Source organism: Chionomys nivalis, chromosome 7 (genome assembly GCF_950005125.1).
Source record: "Chionomys nivalis chromosome 7, mChiNiv1.1, whole genome shotgun sequence".
NCBI lineage: Eukaryota > Metazoa > Chordata > Mammalia > Rodentia > Cricetidae > Chionomys > Chionomys nivalis.
Window position 1 is genome coordinate 74,611,315 of NC_080092.1, and position 22,528 is coordinate 74,633,842.

A 22,528-nucleotide genomic window follows, 5' to 3' on the forward strand; every position below is an offset into this window, starting at 1 on the left:
GGACTCTTTCCTCTCCTCCACCAAGGGAAGCTGAAGATCAGCTCTCTGTCTAGGGGACAAGGATACCCCCAAGCCATGACAGTCAACTCAAAGGGGAACAGACCCCAAAGGAACACTGTAGGGGTTCAGATGACAGACCAGAGCCCTGCAAGCAGGCAGCCCTGGAGGAGTGGACAGCCAGATAGGCAGGAGACTTGTCCAATGACCTCCCACCCTAACCCAAGCCCTCACCCTGCAATAACGATGAAAAAGTCAAGTCGGTTCCAAGTGTCTCCCAGGTAGCATTTCTTCCCGAAGATGCCCAAGGCCACCATCTTCACCACCATTTCCACGGCAAAGAAGGCAAAGATGAAGTCATCGAAGGCCTAAAGTGAGGAGGAGCGGCTGCGAAAACTGAGGAGAATAGGGGAGACCCACCCCACACGAGGAGGCAATGCCCACCAGCCCACCAGCTGGACCAGGGCTTCTGGCAGAACAGAATTCAAGCTTTAAGATCCAAGAACCACTCAACCCTTCTTCTAACACACACACACACAGATGGACAGAAACACACACATACTCACCTGCAAGATCCGGCAGCGCTGGGAGTCACAAGCAATGTCCTCACATGGCCTGAACATACCCAGAGTCACACAGTTGAGAAGAATGACCAACATGCTGATGCGCTCGAACCAGGTACCAGGTGTCAAGGAAACAGCTCTCCAAAGCCTGAGCTGAAGATGCCTCCCAGGTCAGACCTAACACTTGCTACCTGTCAATTAACCTCCCAAGGCCTTTGGAAACACAAGAGGTGAGCTGGAAGGAGCTGGGCCTACCACGGTCATTTTATCTTTCCAGCCCCATCTTCCTCATTTATAAGGTAGAAGAGGCCATAAATACCCTGACTATTTGCACAAGCCATGTAGGGAATAGAATTGATTGCGCCTGTGGAAATGCCAGGCTCCATGAGTTTGCTGTGAATCTGATCCTCCTCTCCCCACCGCACTGGGTAGATGTGAGAAGCAAGTGAGATAATGTATGCGAATGTGTTACACAAACCTACAGTCGGATTAAGCCTGCCTTACAGTTTACCACGCACTTTCACACAATGCCACGATCGCTGCTCACAACAGCCCCACGAAGCATCCAGGGTGGATCATTTCATTCCCCACAACCCAAGGACAGCAAGACCCAGAGAGCCGAAGCCAAGTCATATGCCAGAGTTGCTCAAGAAGCCAAGATGAGATGGAGGCTTCCAAGCTCATGGTCTACTCCGTTATCTTCCCTGCACTACAACTACGCAGGCAGACAGGGACTCAGGATAGCCCTGGTACCAGAAAGTGAGCCCACATCTGCAGCCCTGCTCCCCTTGCCACTTCACAGGAACCCAAGGCTCTGGCTTCAACCACCAGCTTCTCGGCTTCTCCAAGTCCTCAGCCTTTCGCCACATTCATGCCTTTTGGAAACAAGACCCATGCCAGACCCTGCACTTGGTAGAAGCCTCAGCTCTGCAGAGAGAGCAGTAGTAGCACCATACATGGCCAGGCTTCTGCCACACCTCTTGTGTCTTCTAAGCCAGATCCGAGCAGCTAGGGCCAGAGGGAAGTCTAAATCCCAAGCCTTTCTGCATAGTGAGTTCTGTTGAGAGGTCTGGTTTACCTTCTGCCCACTGGCATGAAGATAAACTAGGTGACCTCCAGATAAAGAAGGTTCCAGGCCCTGGACCCCACAGATGAACAACAAGACAGCCTAGCTTCCTCATGGAAAAACAGGAGTGAGGCAGAAAGAGCAAAGAACCCCGAGACAAGCAGAGACAGAAGGAAAGAGGAAGGGGTTGTGGCAACCCCTGCTGCCTGCCCTGCCAGTCTACCCAGGGCCCCGGAGTCCATGGACCCTTCCTGTCTTAGCCTTGCTTCTGGAATGAGAAGGCTTCCACCAGGTATGAAGAGATGACCAGGAAGATTCAGAGACCCAGTAACCATCCTCCCTTGACCCCACCACTGTCTGAATCTCCAGCACTAACTTCCTCCTCGGCCACCTTGAAGTGCTCCCCATTCCTGTCAGCAGGCTCTTTTCTATTGGGTGCACATCCGTGTCACCACCTGTACCTAGCACCCTAGAAATCCTCAGACATTTCGGTTTTCATAATATCCATCCCTTTAAAAAAATGAGAATAAGCCAGGCGACGGTGGCGCACGCCTTTAATCCCAGCACTCGTGAGGCAGAGGCAGGTGGATCTCTGTCAGTTCGAGACCAGCCTGGTCTACAAGAGCTAGTTCCAGGACAGGCTCCAAAGCTACAGAGAAACCCTGTCTCGAAAAACAAACAAAAAAAAAAAAAAAGAGAGAGAGAGTAAAAAATGAAATAAAATCTTAGGTTCAGAGCAGGGAAGTAGGTGAGAGGGGGAAATGAAAGTGTTTCTATGGGGTTGTTTTCCTGAGTGTAGCTGTCGGATCTCTCTCCAGAATAGGGGTCAGCCAGGGGTCACTCTGAGAAAAAATGGGGACAGGGAGGAAGCCACCACTTGGAAAGGAAAGGACGCAATTACCTTTAATAACTGGTCCGTGCTCCCCAAGCTAGCCCACCCCTCTCTGCAGGAGAAGCAGCACCTAGGAGGGGCCCATGAGAACAACGGTGAGGGGAAGGACTCCAGGATACTCCTGTGACATCTAATAGCAGTGACTCCACGGAGTTAAGTCATGTGCTTGGCTCTTCTCCCTTGCTGGCTATAGGCTCCTGGCAGGTAGGGATACTCTGCTTCACCCTTAACAGCACCCACACTACAGAGCCCAGTGTATCATATAGTCCACAGCAAATGATCAGTGCACAGGAAGAGCGAATGAATGAATGAACCAATGTACCAATCAGTCAGTCATCTGTCAGTCCAGCAGCCTCCCCATTCATGTTTCCCTGATGCTGCCCTCGGCGGTGACAGTCAATGACAGTGATGTGAGGAATGACAGAGCTGATCCCACAGAAGGGATGGCCCCCACTTCTCTTCCCACTTTTTATTGGCTTGGACTGGGGCCTCTGATAGTCAGAATCTGCACCCAGACAACCCTACATCAGGCTCTTAGCCAAAATTCCCTTCTTTAGGCCCCTTGGCGACCCAGCCTTTCCCCGTGGACCTGCCTTCCACTGCACTGTCCCTTCACTAGGGATAAGTCTTAAGGGACAGGCAAATCTAGAACAATTTGAATAGAAGAATATCTAAGAGGGTCTTTCACCCTTCTCAGGGTGGGGCTTGTTTCCTTGGGAACATGGCAGTATGTCACTGTGTGATGTTCTTCTGTTGCCATAACAACCGGAGAATGTGTCACCAGGTGGTGTGGATTTGTTGCCACGGTGATTAGAGAGACACCCCCCTTCCCCTTACACATGCGCTCCCCTTGCCCAAACTGCTGTCTTGTCCCCATGCAAGGAAACAGAAGCAGGGAGACCCACAGGTTATCAGGTTGGGGGGGAAACCATGTGACAGATCCCCATGGTAACCAAGGGAACGGGGGACAGTGGTTGCCATAGTGACTATGAGAGACCTGTGCGGTCACATGTCTACTGTTGCTATGGTGACTGTCCGGGCTGGAGTGGATCCCAAAGGGTGGGAGCAGCAGAGGGGAGGATCTTTCTCCTCCCCACAGCCCACCATCCAAAGCAGAGAAAAAGAATGGCAGAAGACGACCTCCATCATTCCTCCCCTCCTCTCCTTCCTGGGAGAGGGAAATAGAGCATGTTATATCCACAGATGGGTCTTCTCCACAGGTTTTTATCTAGACACAGCTTTTGCCTAGCCTGGCAACTAGAGATCTAAGGCCCTGGGCCTGGGGTGTTAACCCAGACAGCAAGCAGGCCTTCTAGCTACCCCCTCCTTTCCAGAAGTCTGGAAATGTGAGACTGAAGAACATTGAGGAGGAAATTGGCCCAGACCCAGGAATTCTGGCCTTCTAGTAAGAATTGAGGGGTGGGGGACCAGGTCCTTGCCTCACCCATCTTACAGAGAGAATGGTGGTCTAGGATATCTAATGCTTCTTAGGGAGGAAGAAGATTCAGGGGTTCGGCCTGATGGCCTGTGCTCGTTTTTTTTTTTTTTTTTGTTTTGCCTTTCAGAAAAGGGGATTCCCCAACCGAGGCCCCCTCCCTCTAACTAGCCTATTTCCCTATGCGCCCCCAGCTCCAGTGTGTGGGTGTGTGGGGAGGGAGGTTTCCAACTACACTGAAAACTGAAGCCTGCCCGAAAGGCAGCCAGCCCCACCCAGAGACAGAGACAGGAGGCACAGAGACACAAGAGAGAACGCCACTGGAATCTTTGGGAGGGGAAATAGGCCAGAAATCTGATTCAAAGGTCTGTGTGTGTGTGTGTGTGTGTGCATGTCTGTGTATGCGAGCAGTGTGTCTGTCGCCATCCCAACTAAGGCAGGCAGGGCGGGGTGAGAGCTGGGGCGGGAGTAGCAGAAGGGGGGCAGGGTGGAGGGGTAATCCCAGGAATGGCTCCAACTGGCACTAGGGGTGATGGGGAGTCCCCCAGCAGTGGAGCAGAGTGCGTGCAAAGGAGTCTATATGACCCAGAAGAATGGAGGGTCTGGGACAAATCGCCAAAGATCCTCTGCCCCCGAATCCACTTAATTCTCTCCTCTAGCCCTTCTCCCTAGAATCTTCTCTAGATGGTCTAGGGTTTGAAAATGGGATGACAGAACATAGGAGATTCAACACCCCCCCCCCACACACACACACTTCCTCTGAGGACCCAGTGGAGAATCCTCCCTTGGGAAGAATAGGAAGACTTGGGGGCACTGGGACAATGGCAAGGAAGACTAGAGAAATTCCTAGGGCCTCCTCCCTTCTAAAGGCACACACTCAGACACACACAGTGACACACAGCCCCACACTCACATTCACTTCTGGAAGCCATTAGGACTCCTGCCTCTCAGGCCTCCCCCCTTCTCCCCCCCACCCCGACTCCTGGCAGACTCCCCTCTCCTTCCCTGGCCCCCCTCCCACCCCTCCTCTCTCGGCATCCCAAATGCCAGCCTGTGATTTCCAAATGAGAAAAAGCTGTGCTGGGCTCTGAGCTTGGAGAAACTCCTACACAAACTTCCAGATGTGACACAACTGCCCGAGAGGGAATGCTCAGGAACTCCTTCCCGGGAGGGAGACGCACGCCCTCACACTGTAAGAAACACTGCAAAGGCAGCAATCCCTGTAACCTAGGAGGCTGTGGCCTGCCGCGGAGCTGCTTGGGGCCCATGACCCTCCTCTCCCCAGAAGCATACACTTTTTGTGTCCCTTCTTCCTCTTGTCCTTCCTCCTTCCCCAACACACACACACACACACACACACACACACACACACACACACTTCCTACCTGCGTCTAGATCTCCATTCTAGGAAATCTGACCTCATAATGAGGCCGCAAGAGGAAGGGGCCAAGAAAAGTATAGTAGGGAGAAGCGCTAACTAGCTTCAGTTAACTGGAGAGGGTAAGTTTGTCCTCAAGTCCCTCAGGACCAATGTCTTCATGACCTACATTGGGGACTCCTGGAGCTAACAGAAGCCTCTCAGAAACCAAAAAGAGAGAAAGGAAAGGCTAGAGGGCAGTTCAGAGTACCTCTCTGGCAGTGGAAATACAGTTACCCCTGTCACTTGGATAGGATTAGAACTAGAATGATGGATAGATTGAAACTGGAACAATGGGGGACTCGGGCAGGCAGCCCCCTTTACCAAGAAATTGTTCTCAGCATACCCTCAGTTGGTGTGCTGGCTAGTCTAGATATAGGGACATAGATTCTACACACCCAAGACCACCCCCTCCCCAATTGGGCCTGCTCCCCTAACCTCTCTTCCCACTTAGAGCCTGGGTCACTTATCTTTTTCCAGGAAAGCATTTACCTCCAGATCCTCCACCTGGAGATAGGGCAAGTTGGCAGAGACGCTTGCCCAGAGGTCTGCTTTTAGGGGCTTTGGGAAGGGAGAGGAGACAAGACTTTCCACTCACCCAAGAATCCCTGAGGAAGAGAAGCAGGGACTGCCGGGGTTTTTCCCATTCATAGTGTGGTTGGGAGTGAAGAGGAGGGCTTCTTTTCCCCATCCCCATCTCTGCCACAGAGAAGGGGACGTTGGGATGGAGGCTCACAATTTGAGATGTGTCTGTTAACAGTTAGAGAGACCACAGACCTCAGAGCCCCTACTCTCCTTTCTTCAGCTCAGAGAGAAAGGAAGGAAGGGGCAAAGTCTTGGGAGGGATGATGAGGGGAGCTCTTCAAAGACTCTGAGTGTAGAGCAGGGGGTGGGAGACGCAAGCCTATATCCTGCTTTCCGCACTAGAGGCAGCAGCGCTGCAGAGTGAGGGCGGCACCAAGCTTCCCACTGCCCCTACTCTCCAAAGCAGAGCCCGGCTTGGACTCTCAAGGGCTACCAGGGTAGAATTGCGGTCTCCCACCCTGAGTCCCAGAGAACCTCTGGGCTGGAGAACCAGAAGAGGCTGTCCATCACTGGGATATTAGTACAGCCAGACCCCACCTTTCTGCTACCCCAGAGCTGGGCGTCAGTCAAGCCAGTGCTTTGTGCTAGGGTTTTAGAGGACTAGGGGCTCTCTGACTGCTCCAGGCTAGGAAGAGGTGAGGGTGAGGAGCAAAATTCATCTGCCTGGAATGTGGGGCATGCACTTCCAAAACCTAGCCATAGAGTAGGCTTGGGGTGCCCGACCTCAGTCCTCCTTAGTGAACACGCTGGCAGTCTCCTGGACCCCCAACACTTTCAGACGACTGCGGTTTCCCATACCTGGTCTGCCATCAGCTGGAGCACTCTGATTTGTGAAAGGGGAGGCGTAGTGTGTGGACGAGCTTAATCCCATCCCCCACTTGCCGGAGCTCTTGTCAGTCTCCCCCCACAAGAAAAAAAAAAGCACAAAACTCCCCAACCCAACCTTAGTCACCAGCATTCAGATAAAGATTTGAGGTGGGGAGGGCGCTGACCGCATTGGGCTCTCTCTGAAAGGAGCTCTAGTCCAGCTCTGGGGGCAGACAGCTCCCCCTTCACCACATCTTGTTCTCATTCTGCACCCCTGACATCAGCCGCCGCCGAAATCTCCTTGTTGTGCCTCCAACCCGCGGATTGGGAGGGTGTTGGGGGGCGGGGGACAGGACCTCCCCCCCCCATTTCCCGCTAGGTCAGTAAAAACCTCAGCCTTGAGGACCAGGTCGGGGGACTAAACCCTAGAATCCGCCGCAAACTTTGGGGCGGGGGCATAAGGAAACCCCAGGAGATTGCGGTCTCCCCTCCTCCGTCCCCGCAGCTTCCTCTCCACCCCTGCCCCCAAACTCGAAAATCAAACCCAGCTCGCTAACCCGTGGCGGGCGAGCTGTTGGAGTAGAAAGCCCAGGCTCCCGAAGCTGCCTACATCTGGAGGATGACGACCCTCCTCTGCCCACATCTGTAGAGCATCCAGCTGCATACCAGAGGGTCACGTCTCCTCTCTTTTCTTAGCTTGGATTTCAATCCTCCACCCCCCTCCCCGCCCAAGGAAGACTGAGGTGTGTGTATTCGGAGGTGGGGCTCGCCTAGGGTACCCACCAAGCCTGCTCTAGTCTTCGCTTCTCCTCGGATGCCCCCTCCCCTCCTCAGCAGTCCCCCCTCTCAACTGTCTACAGTTCAGGCTCACTTCTTCAACTCACCTGGCTTTCGGCCCCCTCTGGCGATACGACCCGCCCCCCTGTGGACCCCCCTAATCCGGTCCATCGCGGTGCCCCGAAGGATATGGGTTACAGACCGTGCGGAGACACCAGCTCCGCGGGCGGCTGTCCTGGCTCAAGTAGAAGAAAACCACCGGGGCCAACGCCGGGTACGGCAGCCCCTCCGCCTCGGAGTCCGCGCTGCCCGGGTCCTTTTCCGTCGACCCCGGCCCCTGCCGGCCCCCGGCCCCGGACAGGTCGTTGAGCTGCGTGAAGCTCCGAGGCTGTCCCGACTCCTCGGCGCCCGCTCCATCCTCCTCCTCGTCCATCCTCTGGCCAGCCGGGGCCCCGGGAGGTCCAAAGAGGGCGAGCGGCGCCCCTCAGAGGAAGTGTCCTCACGCAGCCGGGGGACCCCGGCGGGGAAGCATGTGGGGGGCTCTAGAGAGCTTGCTGAGCCCCCAGGAGGGACAGTTCAGCCCTGCTCCCCCTGCCCGCAGGGGCATGCTGCCCGCGGGGCTCCGGGTCGGAGGGAAGCCCCGCCTGGCGAAAGTCCCGCTTCCCCTGGGTTCCCGGGGGCTCCCCGACTAGCCAGCCGGCTTCCCCTCACTTTGTTCCGGCTTCTTCGCTTCGCGCCCAGGCTCCGGTTGCCCGAATTGGCGCTACCTTCGGCGAAGCAGTCCCCGAGAGATGGAGGAAAAAAAGGGGCCACCCGGTAGAGGGCAAGGGTCCGGGAAGGGGCACCCCCTCTTCCCTCGGCGCAGCTGGAGAAGGATCTAAGGGGTCAGCATCGTCCCGGCTCCGCGCCAGAGGCAGCAGGGGGGAGGGGAGGAGGGATCTCTTTGGGGGTGGGTTTGGAGGGGGTGGGGGCCGGCTCCTTCCTCCGCCCCGCGGCGGGCTAGAGAACCGGGAGGGGCGGGGAGACGGTGGGGGGCCGTCCCGGGCGGGGGTGGAGGCGGAGATGTCACCGCCGCCGCCGCCGCCGCCGCCGTGGCTGCCGTTGCCGTAGCTGTCGCCGGCGCCACTGCCTCCTCCTCCGGCCGAGACGCGGAGCGAGCGAGCGAAAGCGGCAGCGAGCAGCCCGGCGCACACCACAGCTGGATCCCTCACTCCAACTTCAAGCCTCGGCCCCGCCTCTCCCCAGCCAACCTCACAGCCAATCGCCGTGCGTCACCGGTCCAGAGCCGCCCTTCTATTGGTCAGTCGCCGTGCCAGTGCGGGAGGGGGTACCGGGGGAGAGAACCACAGCTGGAATCCGGTTCCCACCCCAAAACCAGGACCGCCTTCTCCCCTCCTCTTGCCCCTGGGTTCGCTCCCGAAGGTTGGGTCCAATCAGACAGTTGCCTAGACCGAACCCACTTTTCTATTAGTCTCTAGGGTCTTTGGGACTCCCCCGGAGGGAGCCTTTAGAAATCAGAGTATTTGGCATTGAGTCCTGGGGTAGCCCCTACGCATCCCCAAATTGGACAACAGCCAGAAGGCAGAACTTAGCTCTAAGCAGGACTGGAAAAGAAGGGAGACAAGAACCCCAGGACTTAGGGGTGTTACCGGGATCCCGCAGTGAAATTCGACTCTCCACCTGGTCAATCCCACCCTGCGCTTGAACCCAGAGCCAGACTGGAGAAAGGGAAGAAAAGTGGAATGCCTGGCATTTCAGGTTGGAAGGTGACTGAGGGAAATAGGCGACGCTAGAAAGGTAGAGGTGGGTGTGGTCTGGGAGTGTCTTCCACCAGCCTCTAAGGTTTGCTGGTCCAGATCCCGGGTCCACTTCTAAGACGTTGACCCTGGCATAACCCTAACCCTTCTGGCTGATGCTCTGAGCATCACTTCCTGCTTCTAGAGATGATTGCAGAGTGAAAGCTCCTCTTGGGGACTTCATCCTAGAAAAGCGTAGCCCCAGAGGTGGCACCAGACGGCAGAGCCTGGGTCACCTGAAGCCAAAGCGGAGACCACCTGCGAAGACCACTGTGGGCCTCGAGTGTGGGCTGAGCTTTACCTACTTCATCCTGCAGAGCTCCACTCTGTGCCTCAGTTTCTCCCCTTTCTCAGATTCTCAATATGGCTTAAAGGAAGCCTGTCTGAGAGAGATAAGTGCTCGGCATAGTTGCTCTCCTTCACCACTCTGCTGGAAGTGGTGCTTGCGTTCGTGTGTGCGTCCCAGGCGTGCGCATGCAAGCGAAGACCCTGGCTTTTGCCCCGCCTCATCTCCCCTTATTCGGGGTCTCAATCAGTTTTAGCTCCCTCACACCGTGGGTGCCAGAGATCTAAGCGCCACCGGAGGAGTTCTGAACGTGAGGCGGGCAAGGGGAGTGGGAGCGGGAGGGGAGAGTTGAGATCAGACACAGGAAAACATCTTCACATCTCCACAATCTGCGTAGGGTGTATATGATGGAACCCACAGGATCCGCAGTTCCGTAGGTCCGTTAGACTCAGGAAAGCCCAAGCCACTGCGGAAAAGCTGAGGAATGGACCGGACCACCTCCTGCAGCCCCTGATTCCCAGGCGTTGTTCCCTGGCAAAGATGCACCACCCACACATCCTCCAGAGATCTCTTGGCACCACGACATGGGGTTTGGGGCCGTCTCAACTCCCACTCCGGCCAGTTGCCAAGGTGGAGTGAAGAGGGCAGAGCCGCTTCTGCGCTGTCACCTTCCTAGCTGCCCTTTCGCCAAATCCCAGCCTTGAATTGTGCAAAGGAGGCCAGACCAATTTGCATTTCATGCTAATGAGCAGATCCCCTAAGTGCCTGTTTCTCCTGGAGGGAGTCTCTGCTCTCATTCCGAGTGTGAGGTGTCAGTCTTGAACTCGGGGCCCCTTCTGGGAGAGAGGAGCTATTTAAGGCTTGCTCTTACAACCTCTTCCCTCCCTCCCGCCTGTCCTCAGTCAAGCAGGTGGGCTTGCCCTTTGGCCACCATCTTGAAGCCCTAAGGTTGGCAGTCAGAGATTGGACCTTTCATAACCCAGTCTCTGAAGCGGAGAGGCAAGCCAGAAGCTCGCCCAGCCCCACAGTTCTCCAGTGGTCAGAGGCTCCGCATCTTCATCCCTGGACTGCCCCTGTTGTGGAACATACCAAGAAAAGAGACAAGCAGGCACCAGCTGGAGAAATTGAGACCTACTTCCCTGAGTTTGCAAGTGAGGAGATCTGCCATCTAGGACAGCCTAGGGTGTCAGGGGACCCTATCTGCTACCTGAGTGGTGGAAGGAAGGAGGAAGGCAAGAGAAGATAGGAAGTCTTTCATGTCAGTGTTCCAAGTTTTAGCTCTGACACCACCCCCTTCTTACTGGCTCTTTCTGTCTGGAGATTTTTTTTTTTTTTTTAATGTGCTTTGATGTTTGACCTGCATGCCACTAGAACTTGAGTTACAGTAGTGAGCTGCCATGTGGGTGCTGGGAATTGAACCCGGCTCCTCTGGAAGAACAGCCAGTGCTCATAACCACTGAGCCATGTCTTTAACCCACTCTTTCTGGCCGAGGAGACAGCGTTGACTTGGTCAAAGGTGAGAAACCTCACAGTATGATGTCTGGGCAGAGATGAGTGTAGACTTATTTCTGCCCCTAGGCTGTGCTCCTTGAGCCAAGCCCTAGCCTAATGTTTGATACATACACAGAGGGCACTTAGAGAATTTCTTTTGGATGAATGGGAAGTGGGAAGAGAGGAACAAACAGTTCCTTTATGAGCCTGGTGGTGGTGGTGCATGCCTTTAATGCCAACACTTGGGAGACAGAGGTAGGAGGATCTCTGTGAGTTCGAGACCAGCCTGGTCTACAAAGCAAGTTCTAGGACAGCCAAAAACAGGTGAGGTTTCACAGAGAAACCCTGTCTCAAAACAAACAAAAACCTCCTTTGTGCCTGTTTTCCTACCAACTTAGACCTACATATGATCCAAATGCTCTTCTGAGTTTGCTAGAGTACCCCATATATGCCTTGCTCAGCAAGCCCCTGTAGGTCCCTGCAGCCTTTGCCCCTCCCTGCTGTTTACTGGTTCCCTTAAGAACAAAATTAATCATCCATTTGTGGTACTCTTTATTAGGGATGCCGCAAGCATCCAGTTTGGTTCCCTCCACATCTCAAGGAATTAAATGGGACCCCCATTTCTCAGTTAAAGAACCTGGGGCTCAGGGAAATGAAATAACTCCCAAACCATGAGGCCATGTATATTGTGACCCTAGGTCACAAAAAAGCTGCCCCGGTACAGTCCTGCTGACAGAAGAGGGGGCATGGAAGGCGGTAAGGTGGCACTTGCCAAGAAAGATAAGAGATGGGGGGTTTTCAAAATAACTTCACATCTAGTAAGGATCATGTTCGGCCTGTGCTCCGGAAAACCCAGCCTTCCCAGGAGAAGTAATTCCTTCTTCAATCTATTTACAAGATGCCTTAGCCCTGTGCCTGCCTGATAGCAGAAGGGAAATGAGAGAAGCAAAAGGAAGGCAGGGTAAAGGGAGAACACCAAATGCACTTTCCTTTATAGCCATGCCTCCACCTCCTGGCAGGAAGAAGCAGCCTCAGTGATCTTTGCCGTCATTCTGAAGACCCCAGGGAGAATGTGGTATGCTCAGGGGTGTCAGGTTGAACTCCAACCAACTCTGGCCCTCCAATAGCTAGCCCCAGAGAGCTAAAGGCTCCTGCTTCACCATCTCATTCATGAGGGTCGAAGGGACCACAGGGGCAAGGGGACTGCATGAACTGCCCAGAGTGTTCCAAATCCAGTGCTGGGCTGCCAAAAAGGCCACCTGTGTCTCACCATGCTCTACTCTTCCTTCCTGTTGTCCCCAAGGCAGGCTCCACGTGTCCGGTCTTTGACTTGTTGGCAAGGCTTAGTGGGATCCATCAAGAAAGGGGCCAGCTGACCTCATTGGCCGGAGTGCTAATCCCCTCCAGATGGGCTGGTGGCTTGCACCAAGGGCCTGCTGCCCAGACTGCGACAACTCTGGTCTCAGTGACCATGTGTGTGACAATGCCCTGTCTCTAGGTTCTTTCCTGCTCCATTCCACCCTGCTGCTGACATCCTCCCTCCCCCCATCCACTCCTCTTTGTCTCTCTGGAAGCTTCTCCCAGCTATCTGTGTTGCTTGGCTTGGAGGCTAGGACGATGATCAAACTCGGCAGACCTCAAAGAAATAGTTTCTTTATAATCTCAGAACCCCCTCATTCTATACCTGCCCAACCCAAGCATGTCCCCCAGCTTCCTTCCCTGATGGCAACTCTGTGGAGTCTTCCAACCATCATTTGTCAAGGATGGCCTGCAAGAGCATCTCCTTACATCGAGAGGCCAGGAGGAGGTCCAGGGAAGGTGCCAGCTTCCTCTGCAGCAGGAGTCAGATGGATTTGGGGAAGGGCTTCCAACACAACAGATGCTCCCCATGAAGGAGAGTCCTTCCCCAGACCATCCTGCAGGAAGCAGAGAATGACCATGACCTCCTATAGTGATGCTAGGCTTGAATGGGTAACCCCAAAGAACTGTCTTGGTTCTGGTCATAGTAGTTTCTACAGTACTCTACAGTGGACGGCAATGCTGTCTTTCTGTTAAATATTAAAGCCTATGCTGAGCTCTATCCCTTCCCTAGCTTTAAATGAAGGGGCCAGGAGGAAGATGGCAGGCCACTTCCTAACAGGGGCTTCCCTTCCTGCGCCAGTATTCACCTTGTCTTCACTCTGGTTCCTGTACTTGGTTTTGGTCCACTGACTCAGTTACATTCAAGCTTCTTAATCACGGACAAAGGCAAGATCAGGTTAGTGACCCTGACAGAAGGTGATGGGGCAATGAGAGGAGACAAAGGAGGCAGCTGGGGAGGCAGGGGAAGGTCCCAGGCCAGAGCAAGAGAAGCTAGGGTCTCAAGGTCACCACGGGACACTGTTAGGTTTATTTTGTGGTAAGCCGGTGCCCATGGGGGAGCTACAAGAATGGCTGTCATCACCTGGTGGCAGGGTTCCCAGTGGTGGCTGTAGGGGATAGTCTTGCAAGGCCTAAGTCTCTGGTCAGCTGGAAATTTCTGCCTTCTGGCCCAGCTCAAAGGGTTCTGGGCAGTTACTGGTGTAGTAGCTTCCGTAGTTCGCAGGGCTCAGTGATAGGCATGGAACAGGCTTGGTTTTCAAAAACGTAGACTGTGGCCTGGTCTTCTACTCGTCGAAGGGTGCTCAGGAAGGGCAGTTGTCGGGACAGGAAGCTCGATGGGTCTCCATCGGCCAGAATCAGCACCTGGGGTAGTGGCAGAGCAAAGAGTGTCTGTCACCCGGGAGTAGGAACTAGTCATTGCAGAGCCCAGTGGGCCATGACCTCTCCCCCAAGCCTCCAAAAGGCAGGATGTTGGGAGCCAGCAGAGTAGGGAGACACAACAAAGGGAGGCAGAGGGTGAACCCAACTTTGCAGGGATGTGTACCTTGTTAGGGAGGTAGATGGAGTGGACGCACTGTATCAGGGCCTTGGTGTTCTTGGCCTGAGGATCTCCACAGACCACAATCTGGCCAATACAGGAAAGTCATCCAGTGTCAGAAAAGGAGAAGCTAGGCCCCAGATCTGCCAGAACCTCCCTGTCCTTCCTCCACCCACCCAGTGTCCCTAAGAAGGGAAAGGACTCACCTCAGCCACCAGGAGGATTCATCAGATTTAATGCTTGGCAAACAGAAACACTCAAACCACACACTGACACACACACACACACACAGAGGAAGGCACACAGGTAGCAATGTCATACATTGTGCTGGATATACAAATCTGGGGGGAGGGTATTCAGAAGACTTGATACACTGGATGGCACACAACATCCCAAGAAGCATAGAATAGTTATATACATGCACAGCAGATGCCCAAAGAAAGTGGATGCCACACATATAAATACACACAAACATACTTGCACACATATGCACACACAGGCGCTCACAAGTATTCATAGGCAAACCTGAGGCAAAACACTGACCTACACCAGGCCACAAGCCAGAAAAACGTGTGTGTGTGTGTGTGTGTATGTGTGTGTGGTGTACACTAAAGAGTTGACACAGCAATAAAGCACAAAGGAACAGAATTAATCAGACCACCATGTAGAGGCTTACAGAGAAACACTTCACCAGCCACCCAGCCACCAGGAACCCATATTTAGCCCCTTCATTTTTGCCTTTATACTCAAGACAGCCCAATGACAAGACGTCACAGGCATGTCCCTGGCCCAGAGGCCTGTTTCCTCTGACACTACCCTTCTACAGACACCTCCGATCCACAGATAGAAGACCCCCAACCTTATAAGCACCTACACACATGTAAGTGAGCATTGGGGAGAGCACTGGAGCTCCACTCATGGCTCCCATACCCCGCTGCCCTCCTGGCCTGGGTCTCATATATAACCACATCCCTACCTGCTTGAGAGTCTGCTGTTGAGCTGAGAGGGCACGGACCATCTCAGGCAATGCCACCGGGACGCGGCGCATGCGCTCCGAGAAGGCCGTCAACAGGCACACACACTTGTCCATCCAATCCTTGTGGCCAGTGAAGCCATGCAACCGAAGCAGGTTGTGGGCAGACACAGAGTTGGCACTGGGCTCTGCACCATCCTGGTCTGCAAGGGACAGGAGGTGGCATAAGGGGGATGGTCACTGAGTTTCAGGACTCTGCCCTGAGACTGCATCTGGGTTATGAGGTTCAGGGGTAGACCGAAGAAGTACATGCATTGTTGGTCTGTTGCTGTTTGCTTGTTTGCTCATTTTTTGTTTCGTTTGTTTTATGAGATTGGGTTTCTCTGTGAAACAGTCCTGGCTATCCTAGAACTCACTCGGTAGACCAAGCTGGTATCTAACTCACAGAGATCCGCCTGCCTCTGCCTCCCAAGTGCTGTGATTAAAGGCATGTGCCACCACAGCCTGGCTATTTTTCTTTCTTTTCTTTTTCTTTTTTCTTTTTTCTTTTTTTTTAACAGACCCCTCTATCCTGCTGAGCTGTGGGTATTCAGGTTTCCTTACCTCATTACTAATGCCTTTGTCCAGCTACTGACTGATGGGGACAGGGAGGCACTCAATTCCTTCACATCTTCTAATCCGTCTCCACACCCTCTGGGCTGCTGCCCGAACAGGCCCCAGTCCCTCCGTGTCCCCCTCTTCAGGTGCCACCCCTGGCAGCTTTCAGCAGTGCCAGCAAAACCAAACACCAGTCCTCTCGGTGGGTCACCCTGATTTCCATGTTCCTAATCTTCTCTACCACTGCCAGAGTGACTTCTTTACACTAAAACCAGAGCAGGTCAGAACCCTCTTCCACTCCTGAGCCCTCATTTCCTTACCCCAGCATCCGCAGCCTCCTCCCACACCACTCCCAGTCTCTCGGTCTTCCATCACTCAGCCTATGCTCCTAGGGTTCTCTCGGACCGTCTCTTCTGCCTAAACTCTCTCCTAAGTGCCTCCCTGACCACACAGCTCCTCCTGGTTGACAGCTGTCCCACAGGCCTACTGCGAGCTCAACGCTCTGGGAGTGTGTTACATTTTATACTCTTGCTGGTTACCAGTCCTCAGCTCCTACCACACACTGCAAACTTCCTGCAGGCAGAGACCAAGGCATTCTTGTTTAACAAATGAATCCGTGGCTTTCAAAGACCACTGCATGTTCACAGGACAGCTAGAACCACCTCTCCATTGACCCTGGGGAAACACTGTTACTACACTCGTGTGAATATTAAGAAGCAGGTTCAAAAATATCAGATGAGCCGGGCGGTGGTGGCGCACGCCTTTAATCCCAGCACTCGGGAGGCAGAGGCAGGCGGATCTCTGTGAGTTCGAGACCAGCCTGGTCTACAAGAGCGAGTTCCAGGACAGGCTCCAAAACCACAGAGAAACCCTGTCTCGAAAAAAAAAAAAAAAAAAAAAAAAAAAATCAGATGACTACCAAAGTCACACAGAATAAAGACATGAAGTCAGGAGCCCCCCTCAGGAAATGCCCAACCCTGACTAAGACCAAGGGCTGGCCCACAGCCACACTGACCGTCCTTTAGACGAAGAGGCAGGTCCGCTCCCAGCTCAGCCTCACTGCAGAAGTAGCCACCACCTCGGGAATCCCAGAAGAGCCTGTCCTGTGTGTCCTGCAGGCGCAGAGCCCACTCGAGCCACGAGCTCTCCTGTGAGGCCTCATACAGGTCCAGCAGGCCCCGCACCACGAAGGCATAGTCCTCCAGGAAGCCCCAGCAGGGTGGGTTACTAGGGGTACAGGAGAGAAGGAAAAGTCTGAGGGCGGGCCCAGGAATAAGCAGACAGGACACTTGTCATGCCTTCTCTCAGTCAATCCTCAACATCCACCTCTCTTGAGGCTACAGTTAGCCCGTTTCCCGTGAAAGAATCAAGGGGTCCAGGAGTATTGAGTGTGTGCACGGCAGAATAGCGACTGATCAGGCAATTGAAGGGGAAGAACAGGGCTTGGAATCACATAAGATGGCCCCTTGGCTTACCCAGCCCCCTACCTGTGCTCCACCGTTCCCCCGGTGCCTGCATAACATGTCCGCTTCAGGCGGCCACTGGCCACATCAAACATGTGCCGCTTGAGGAATTTGGCGCCGTTGGTGGCCTGAGTGACCAACTTATCCATGCCCAGGACAGCCCCCGTCACAGCAAAGCCAGACACCATCAGCCCTGGAGGGAAGAGAGGCCAGGGGTGGTAAGAGGCCAACAAGAGCTCTCCAGGGACACCCACCCGAGGCTCCAAGGGCCAAACCCAGGCAGATTACTTGGACTGTAAATCTGCATCTATTCCTTTCTAATTCAAAATAAAGACACCTGGGGGGAAAGAATGCGCTGATAGAAGGGGCTTAGCAAATAGGATCAGGCCTTGGAGAGGGCCACCCCACCGTTCCAGGCAGCCAGCATCTTGCTGTCCAGGTGTGCTTTTGGTCGATGTTTCCGGGCCTGGAAGAGCTTCTCCAGCCCCGCGTTGAGCAATGTGCTCACGGCTTCTACCTCTAGGCCAAAGCGGGCTGCAGTCAGCTCCAGCGAATACCGCACCGTTAGAACATTCTGGCCGTGCAGCTCCCCCTTGGGGTCCTGAGAAAAACAGCCTTAGTCAGAAGGAACCCACGCAGTTGGTGGGCCTGGGGTCTTCCTCCTGTGTCTCCAGAAGTCCTCACCTGAGTGGAGCTGATATTGCCTGCCTCACTGAGTCCATAATGCTTCATTAGGAGCTGGCCCGAGGTCAGTGGCTCGCTGGCGCCTCCCACAGGCTCTGGGAGCAGCTGTTGGACCTCTTTGACTGTCCACACGTAGAACGCACCCTCTTTTGGCTTCATGCCCCGCTCTGGAGGAGAATCGGCATCCTCGGCACTGTAGAAACCTCCGGACTGTGGGGTCAGGAGAGTTGGCTGGTCACCATCCAAAGCCCTCCTGCAGCAAGCCCCCCCCCGCCCCCACAGTGCACACGCACAGTGCACACGCACCCGATGGCTCAGACTCCGGCTCACATACTGCAAGATGCCTTTGGCCACATCAGAGTAGAATTCATCACCAGAGATCTGTAGGGGATGGGAGGCTGTAAACAGAGGTCACTGGGGCGGCTCAGATTCAAGAGAGGATAGTCACCCAGGAAAGTGAGGGGAGGGAAGTCTGGGTATCCAGGATGTGAGAAGGAATTATGGGTTGAAATTAGGAGGAAGTCACAGTTACCTGGAAGGCTTTGGGATTGGTAGCCAGAGTTGAGGTTAGGGGCAAAAGTCACCTGGAAGGCCTGGGAATAGACCACCGATAGCTGCGCCTGGTCATAGAGCATCTTCTCAAAGTGGGGGATGTGCCACTGGCGGTCCGTGGAGTACCGGTGAAAGCCCTGTGCCAGGCAGGACGTAGGGCTAGGTTGATCTCAGCCTCTGTCACCAGCCCTGCCGCCCCTCCAGGGAACCTGGCCTCCCCCTCACCTGCCCCACATGGTCCCGGATGCCCCCATTGGCCATCATTTTCAGGGTATGCAAGGCCATCTGCTGAGCCCGAGAGCCATCCTGGGTGACCCGGTGACTGAGCCAATAGGAGAACAAGAAGCTCAGGATCACTGTGGAACAGGAAGAGGAGGGTGAGAAAGTCAGGCAGTCTCTGGTCCATCCGTCTCTGTCAGGCTGAAAGGGGGAAACCTTCCACTCTCCACTCAGAGGACACAGGTCACTGCCTAGTCAGAGGTCAGGTTATCATTGGTCTACTGGGGACCAGAAAGGTACTGAGTCGCTCAGTCACACAGGACAGACCAGGGTCACTGGGTCGCTTATCTAAGCCAAGACAGTCATGACATGACATAGGTCAGAGGTCACTGACCAGGTGTGGGAAACTTGGGGGCCTCAGCAAAACCGCCATACTCCTCATCATAGCCTTCATCCAGTTGCTGGAAGCAGCGGCTGTTCATGGTGGAAGCGGAGGGCGGCAGCTGTCGGTCACCCACGGTGATCTCAGATCGGGCCAGAAGGGCTGTGGTGACACGCTCACTGTTTTCCAGAAGGGTGTTCTTGTTCTGTTTCCACTACCGGAGGTGAACACACAGCTGGAGGTCAGCATGGGCCGCAGCCTCCACGGTCCCTCCCCTCCCTGATATCCACCAACCTGCTCGCGGATTCTCATCAATACTGTTCGGAAGCCAACGCGAGTCAAACCATCCTCTGGTGGGAAGTAGGTGCCCCCGACAAATGGCTGGAGGCTGGGGGTCAGCCACACGTTCATCGGCCAGCCCCCTCCGCTGCTGGTGGCCTGAAAGACAGAGGGTCAAGGGTCAGGGGAGCTGTCACACACAGGTGTGACGAGACTGCCACCAGAGATGGCGTACCTGCACAAAAGTCATATACACTTTGTCCACATCTGGCCGCTCCTCTCGGTCCACTTTCACACTGACAAAGTCCTCATTGAGCAAGCGCCCGATCTCTTCATTCTGGAAGGACTCCTCCTCCATCATATGGCACCAGTGGCAGGTGGAGTACCCCACTAGGACGGAAGAGGGACATGACGGCAGGAAAGTGTCGCTGGAACCCAGAAGACCTCCCCCAACCTGCTGCCTGTTGCCGAACCCCATACTGGGAAAGGTGGGTGTATACCTGAGAGGAAAATTGGTTTGTTTTCCTTTTTGGCCTTGTCAAAGGCTTCCTGTCCCCAAGGGTACCTAAGTCCAACAGGAAGAGGCATCACTTGGCAGCCTTGGGAATCTCAGAGGAGCTTGGGCTCTTACCAGTCCACCAGAACTCACCAGTCCACCGGGTTGTAGGCATGCTGCAGGAGGTAGGGTGACTTCTCATGGATTAGACGGTTGGGGGCCTTTTGAGGTGTGGGCGGAGGACAGCTGGTCCGGCTAGCCTTTCCTCCCGCAGGCATGGGCACTGAACTACTAACTGTAGCACTTCGGTCCTTGTCCCGGGAGGAGCTACCCCTAGGGTAGGCAGAGAGGTCATATAAACGAAGACTGCTTCTCCCTTGCTCACCCCAACCAGCTCAACTCCTCCCAGCCTCAGGAACCCCTACTCTTAGCCCAGCCCACCTTTCTGAACCACGGGGGAGACCGTGGCCTTTGTGCTCCCCCTTATGTTTTGGGGGTGGTGAGGAAAGGTGGCTCATTGGGGGCTCCCTGCCAGGTTAGGCTCCCCCAGCTTCTCAGACCTGGCGGTAGGTAGGCTATCTGTGAGGTCACGGCGGGTCACAATGAGTAGAATGGTCCTTCCAGCTGGGTTCTGTCACCCATGCAGGGCCCCTCCCTGGGGTGGTTGCACTGCAGGCATCCCTAGCATGCATGTAGGTGACCTGTAAATGGGAGTGGCTACTGCCAGTGTCTGGACAGGTCAAAAGGAGTTAGGTCTGGGACTGGGCCAGGTGAAGGACAACCAGAAGAAGTAGGCAGGGATGGCTAAGCCACAACAACCAAAAACAGACTACAGGACACTCTGTGGGACCAGGTCTTGTACTATCCACACCCACAGAGCACCCAGAGAATCCAATAGGCCTGTCTCAGGGAGTTCAGCCCGAGAGAGTGGCCCTGGGAACACAACTAAATGATAACAGGCAGCGACCTAAGGCTGTGACAGCGCATGGTGCTTCCGGGGAGGCTTTGGACAGCACAGCATTCTAGAAAGGCTTCCTAGAGGTGGTATGTTAAGGTAGACCCAGAGCTAGCCTGGTAGCAGATAAGGGGAGGCAAAGAAAGGAAGCCTTCCTACTGGAACCAAGGAACAGATGGTGTTGGGGAGGGCCAGGCATGCAGAAGGATCTCAGCAGACACCACAGACCCGTGCCTGTGAGACGATCGCGAGCCCCACAGGCGCAAGGCATGTTGTAGTGACCTGCTCATACCTGCAGCGAGCGGCGAGGCTCAGCCCCACGCAAGGAGACCGGGAGGCTAGGGCCCAGTCAGGCCCACACTCCCAGTATTACTGCTCCAGTTCGGGCGGTAGTTGCGAGGGGCGGACCCAGAGCCCGATCCTCGCCAAGTCTCGGGCACTGTGGCTGGTCTCCGAGCGCCGCCCGGCGGTATAGCGCAGAAATACAGACCTGCCGTGCTTTTGAAGCGCCTTCAGCTTCCGCGCCTAACGTTGGAATAAAATGAGTTAGCTTTAAAGTGCTGGCGGGAAAAATTACCCTCGCCCTTGAGAGGGCGTGAGAGCTCAGAGAATCCTATTATTGTGCGTAACCCTTGCCCCTTTCACAAGCGAGAAATGAGACTCCAACCGAAGGATTTGCTCAGGCAGCAAAATTTGCTTGTTTCAGGCTGCCCATCTCAAGGTCCGACCTAGAACCCACCCACTGCAGCAAGCCTTCCCTGGATGATGACGCTGAGCCAAAGCATCCTATTGCATGCCCTATCCACTTGCTTCATTCGCTTTATTTAGTCTGGGTCGTGTCCATTGATCTCTACTCTACCAGGCGCTGGACACCAGTGTGCTCCTCCTCAGCCTTTATTCACAGTCTATAGCCAGTAAATATTCAGTCACACACTGTGACAAGCACCTTGAGTGGGTATAATCTAGCAAGAGACTTGATCTGGTAGACGGGACAAGCAGGAAAGCTCCGCCAAGGGGAGGAAGTCTTACTTATGCGGTAACTATAAAGAATGAGAGAGACCTTGCAGTGGGTGAGAGAAGTAGCAGAAGGCACAAAAGGCTTAAGGATCCTGTGGGAAGGAGTTGGGACTGGAGAACAGCAAAAGGCCACCCAGCACGGCTGGAGGGCGGAGAGTCAAAAGACAGGTAATGGAGGCAGACAGGAGCTGGTTTAGTTGGGTTTCTACTGCTATGACGAAAAACCATTGCAAAAAGGCAAGTTGGGCAGGAAAGGGTTTATTTGGCTTCAGTATTGTTGTTCATCACTGAGGGAAGTCAGGACAGGAACTCAAACACAGCAGGATCCTGGAGGCAGGAGCTGATACGGACGCCTTGAAGGGGAGCTGCTTACTGGCTTGCTTCCCCTGACTTGCTCAGGCCACCTTCTTCTAGAACCCAGGACCAGCGGCCCAGGAATGGCGCCACCCACCGTGGGCTGGGCCCTCCCCCATTGATCACTAAATGAGAAAATGCCTTATAGCTAGATCTCAAGGAGGTGTTTCCTCAGGTGAGGCTCCTTCCTCTGATGACTCCAGCTTGTATCAAGTTGACACACAAAAGCAGCCGTCCATCATGGCTGGAATTCAAAGCAGGAGACAGGAACCATAGCAGAAGTCATAGAGGAACACTGGTTACTGGCTTGCTCTCCATAGATTGCTCAGCCTGTATTTTTACAGCACCCAGGACCACCAACCCAGGGGTGGCATTGCCCATAGTGAACCGGTCCCTCAAACATCAATCAAGAAAATGAACCACAGGTTTGCCCACAAGCCAATCTGGTGAGGACAAGCCTATGGTGCATTTTCACTTTTGAGGTTCCTGTTCCCAAAATGACTCTAGTTTGGTGTCAAGCTGACAAGGGAGGTTAGGGAAAGGTAG

At 54.4% G+C, this 22,528-nt stretch overlaps 2 protein-coding genes across 19 annotated transcripts in view; both read right to left on the reverse strand.

The window, feature by feature from the left end:
• Window positions 1-8,740, reverse strand: part of Cacna1g (calcium voltage-gated channel subunit alpha1 G) — a 65,064-nt gene extending 56,324 nt beyond the window's left edge. For 8 of the 16 annotated variants that reach the window (XM_057774385.1, XM_057774384.1, XM_057774382.1 and 5 more), the window contains exons 1-3: window positions 7,731-8,740; window positions 564-675; window positions 232-365 (exon numbers count right to left, since the gene is read on the reverse strand). In XM_057774385.1, the coding sequence (XP_057630368.1) occupies window positions 232-365; window positions 564-675; window positions 7,731-7,972 (488 nt within the window). In that variant the 5' untranslated portion in view covers window positions 7,973-8,740. Of the gene's footprint in view, window positions 1-231; window positions 366-563; window positions 685-7,730 lie in introns of those variants that run through there. The other 8 variants (XM_057774376.1, XM_057774373.1, XM_057774375.1 and 5 more) reach the window with 1 other exon arrangement.
• Window positions 8,741-13,509: 4,769 nt separating this feature from the next.
• Spata20 (spermatogenesis associated 20) lies at window positions 13,510-21,003 on the reverse strand. 3 transcript variants are annotated; one of them, XM_057775433.1, is made up of 17 exons: window positions 20,904-20,998; window positions 20,217-20,357; window positions 19,810-19,989; window positions 19,661-19,725; window positions 19,396-19,550; window positions 19,176-19,319; window positions 18,894-19,095; window positions 18,506-18,636; window positions 18,313-18,417; window positions 18,035-18,109; window positions 17,729-17,938; window positions 17,453-17,645; window positions 17,069-17,237; window positions 16,597-16,808; window positions 14,988-15,187; window positions 14,018-14,098; window positions 13,510-13,836 (listed from the first exon to the last, which is right to left on the reverse strand). In XM_057775433.1, exons 3-17 carry the CDS (start codon window positions 19,932-19,934, stop codon window positions 13,666-13,668), a joined length of 2,238 nt encoding a protein of 745 aa, XP_057631416.1. In that variant the 5' UTR covers window positions 19,935-19,989; window positions 20,217-20,357; window positions 20,904-20,998; the 3' UTR covers window positions 13,510-13,665. The 3 variants fall into 3 exon arrangements, with proteins under 3 accessions (XP_057631416.1, XP_057631417.1, XP_057631415.1); XM_057775434.1 differs by lacking the exon at window positions 20,217-20,357 and having other exon boundaries at window positions 20,904-21,003; XM_057775432.1 differs by lacking the exons at window positions 20,217-20,357; window positions 20,904-20,998 and adding an exon at window positions 20,098-20,174.
• Window positions 21,004-22,528: the final 1,525 nt, after the last annotated feature.

Coding starts and splice junctions, on each gene's coding strand:
- Spata20 (XM_057775432.1), bottom strand. CDS start 20,174: ATGAGCCACCTTTCCTCACCACCCCCAAAACATAAGGGGGAGCACAAA. Junction 19,096..19,175: donor TGATGAGAATCCGCGAGCAG/GTTGGTGGATAT, acceptor CACCTCCGGTAG/TGGAAACAGAACAAGAACAC. Junction 18,637..18,893: donor CCCCAAGTTTCCCACACCTG/GTCAGTGACCTC, acceptor CCTGTTCCACAG/TGATCCTGAGCTTCTTGTTC.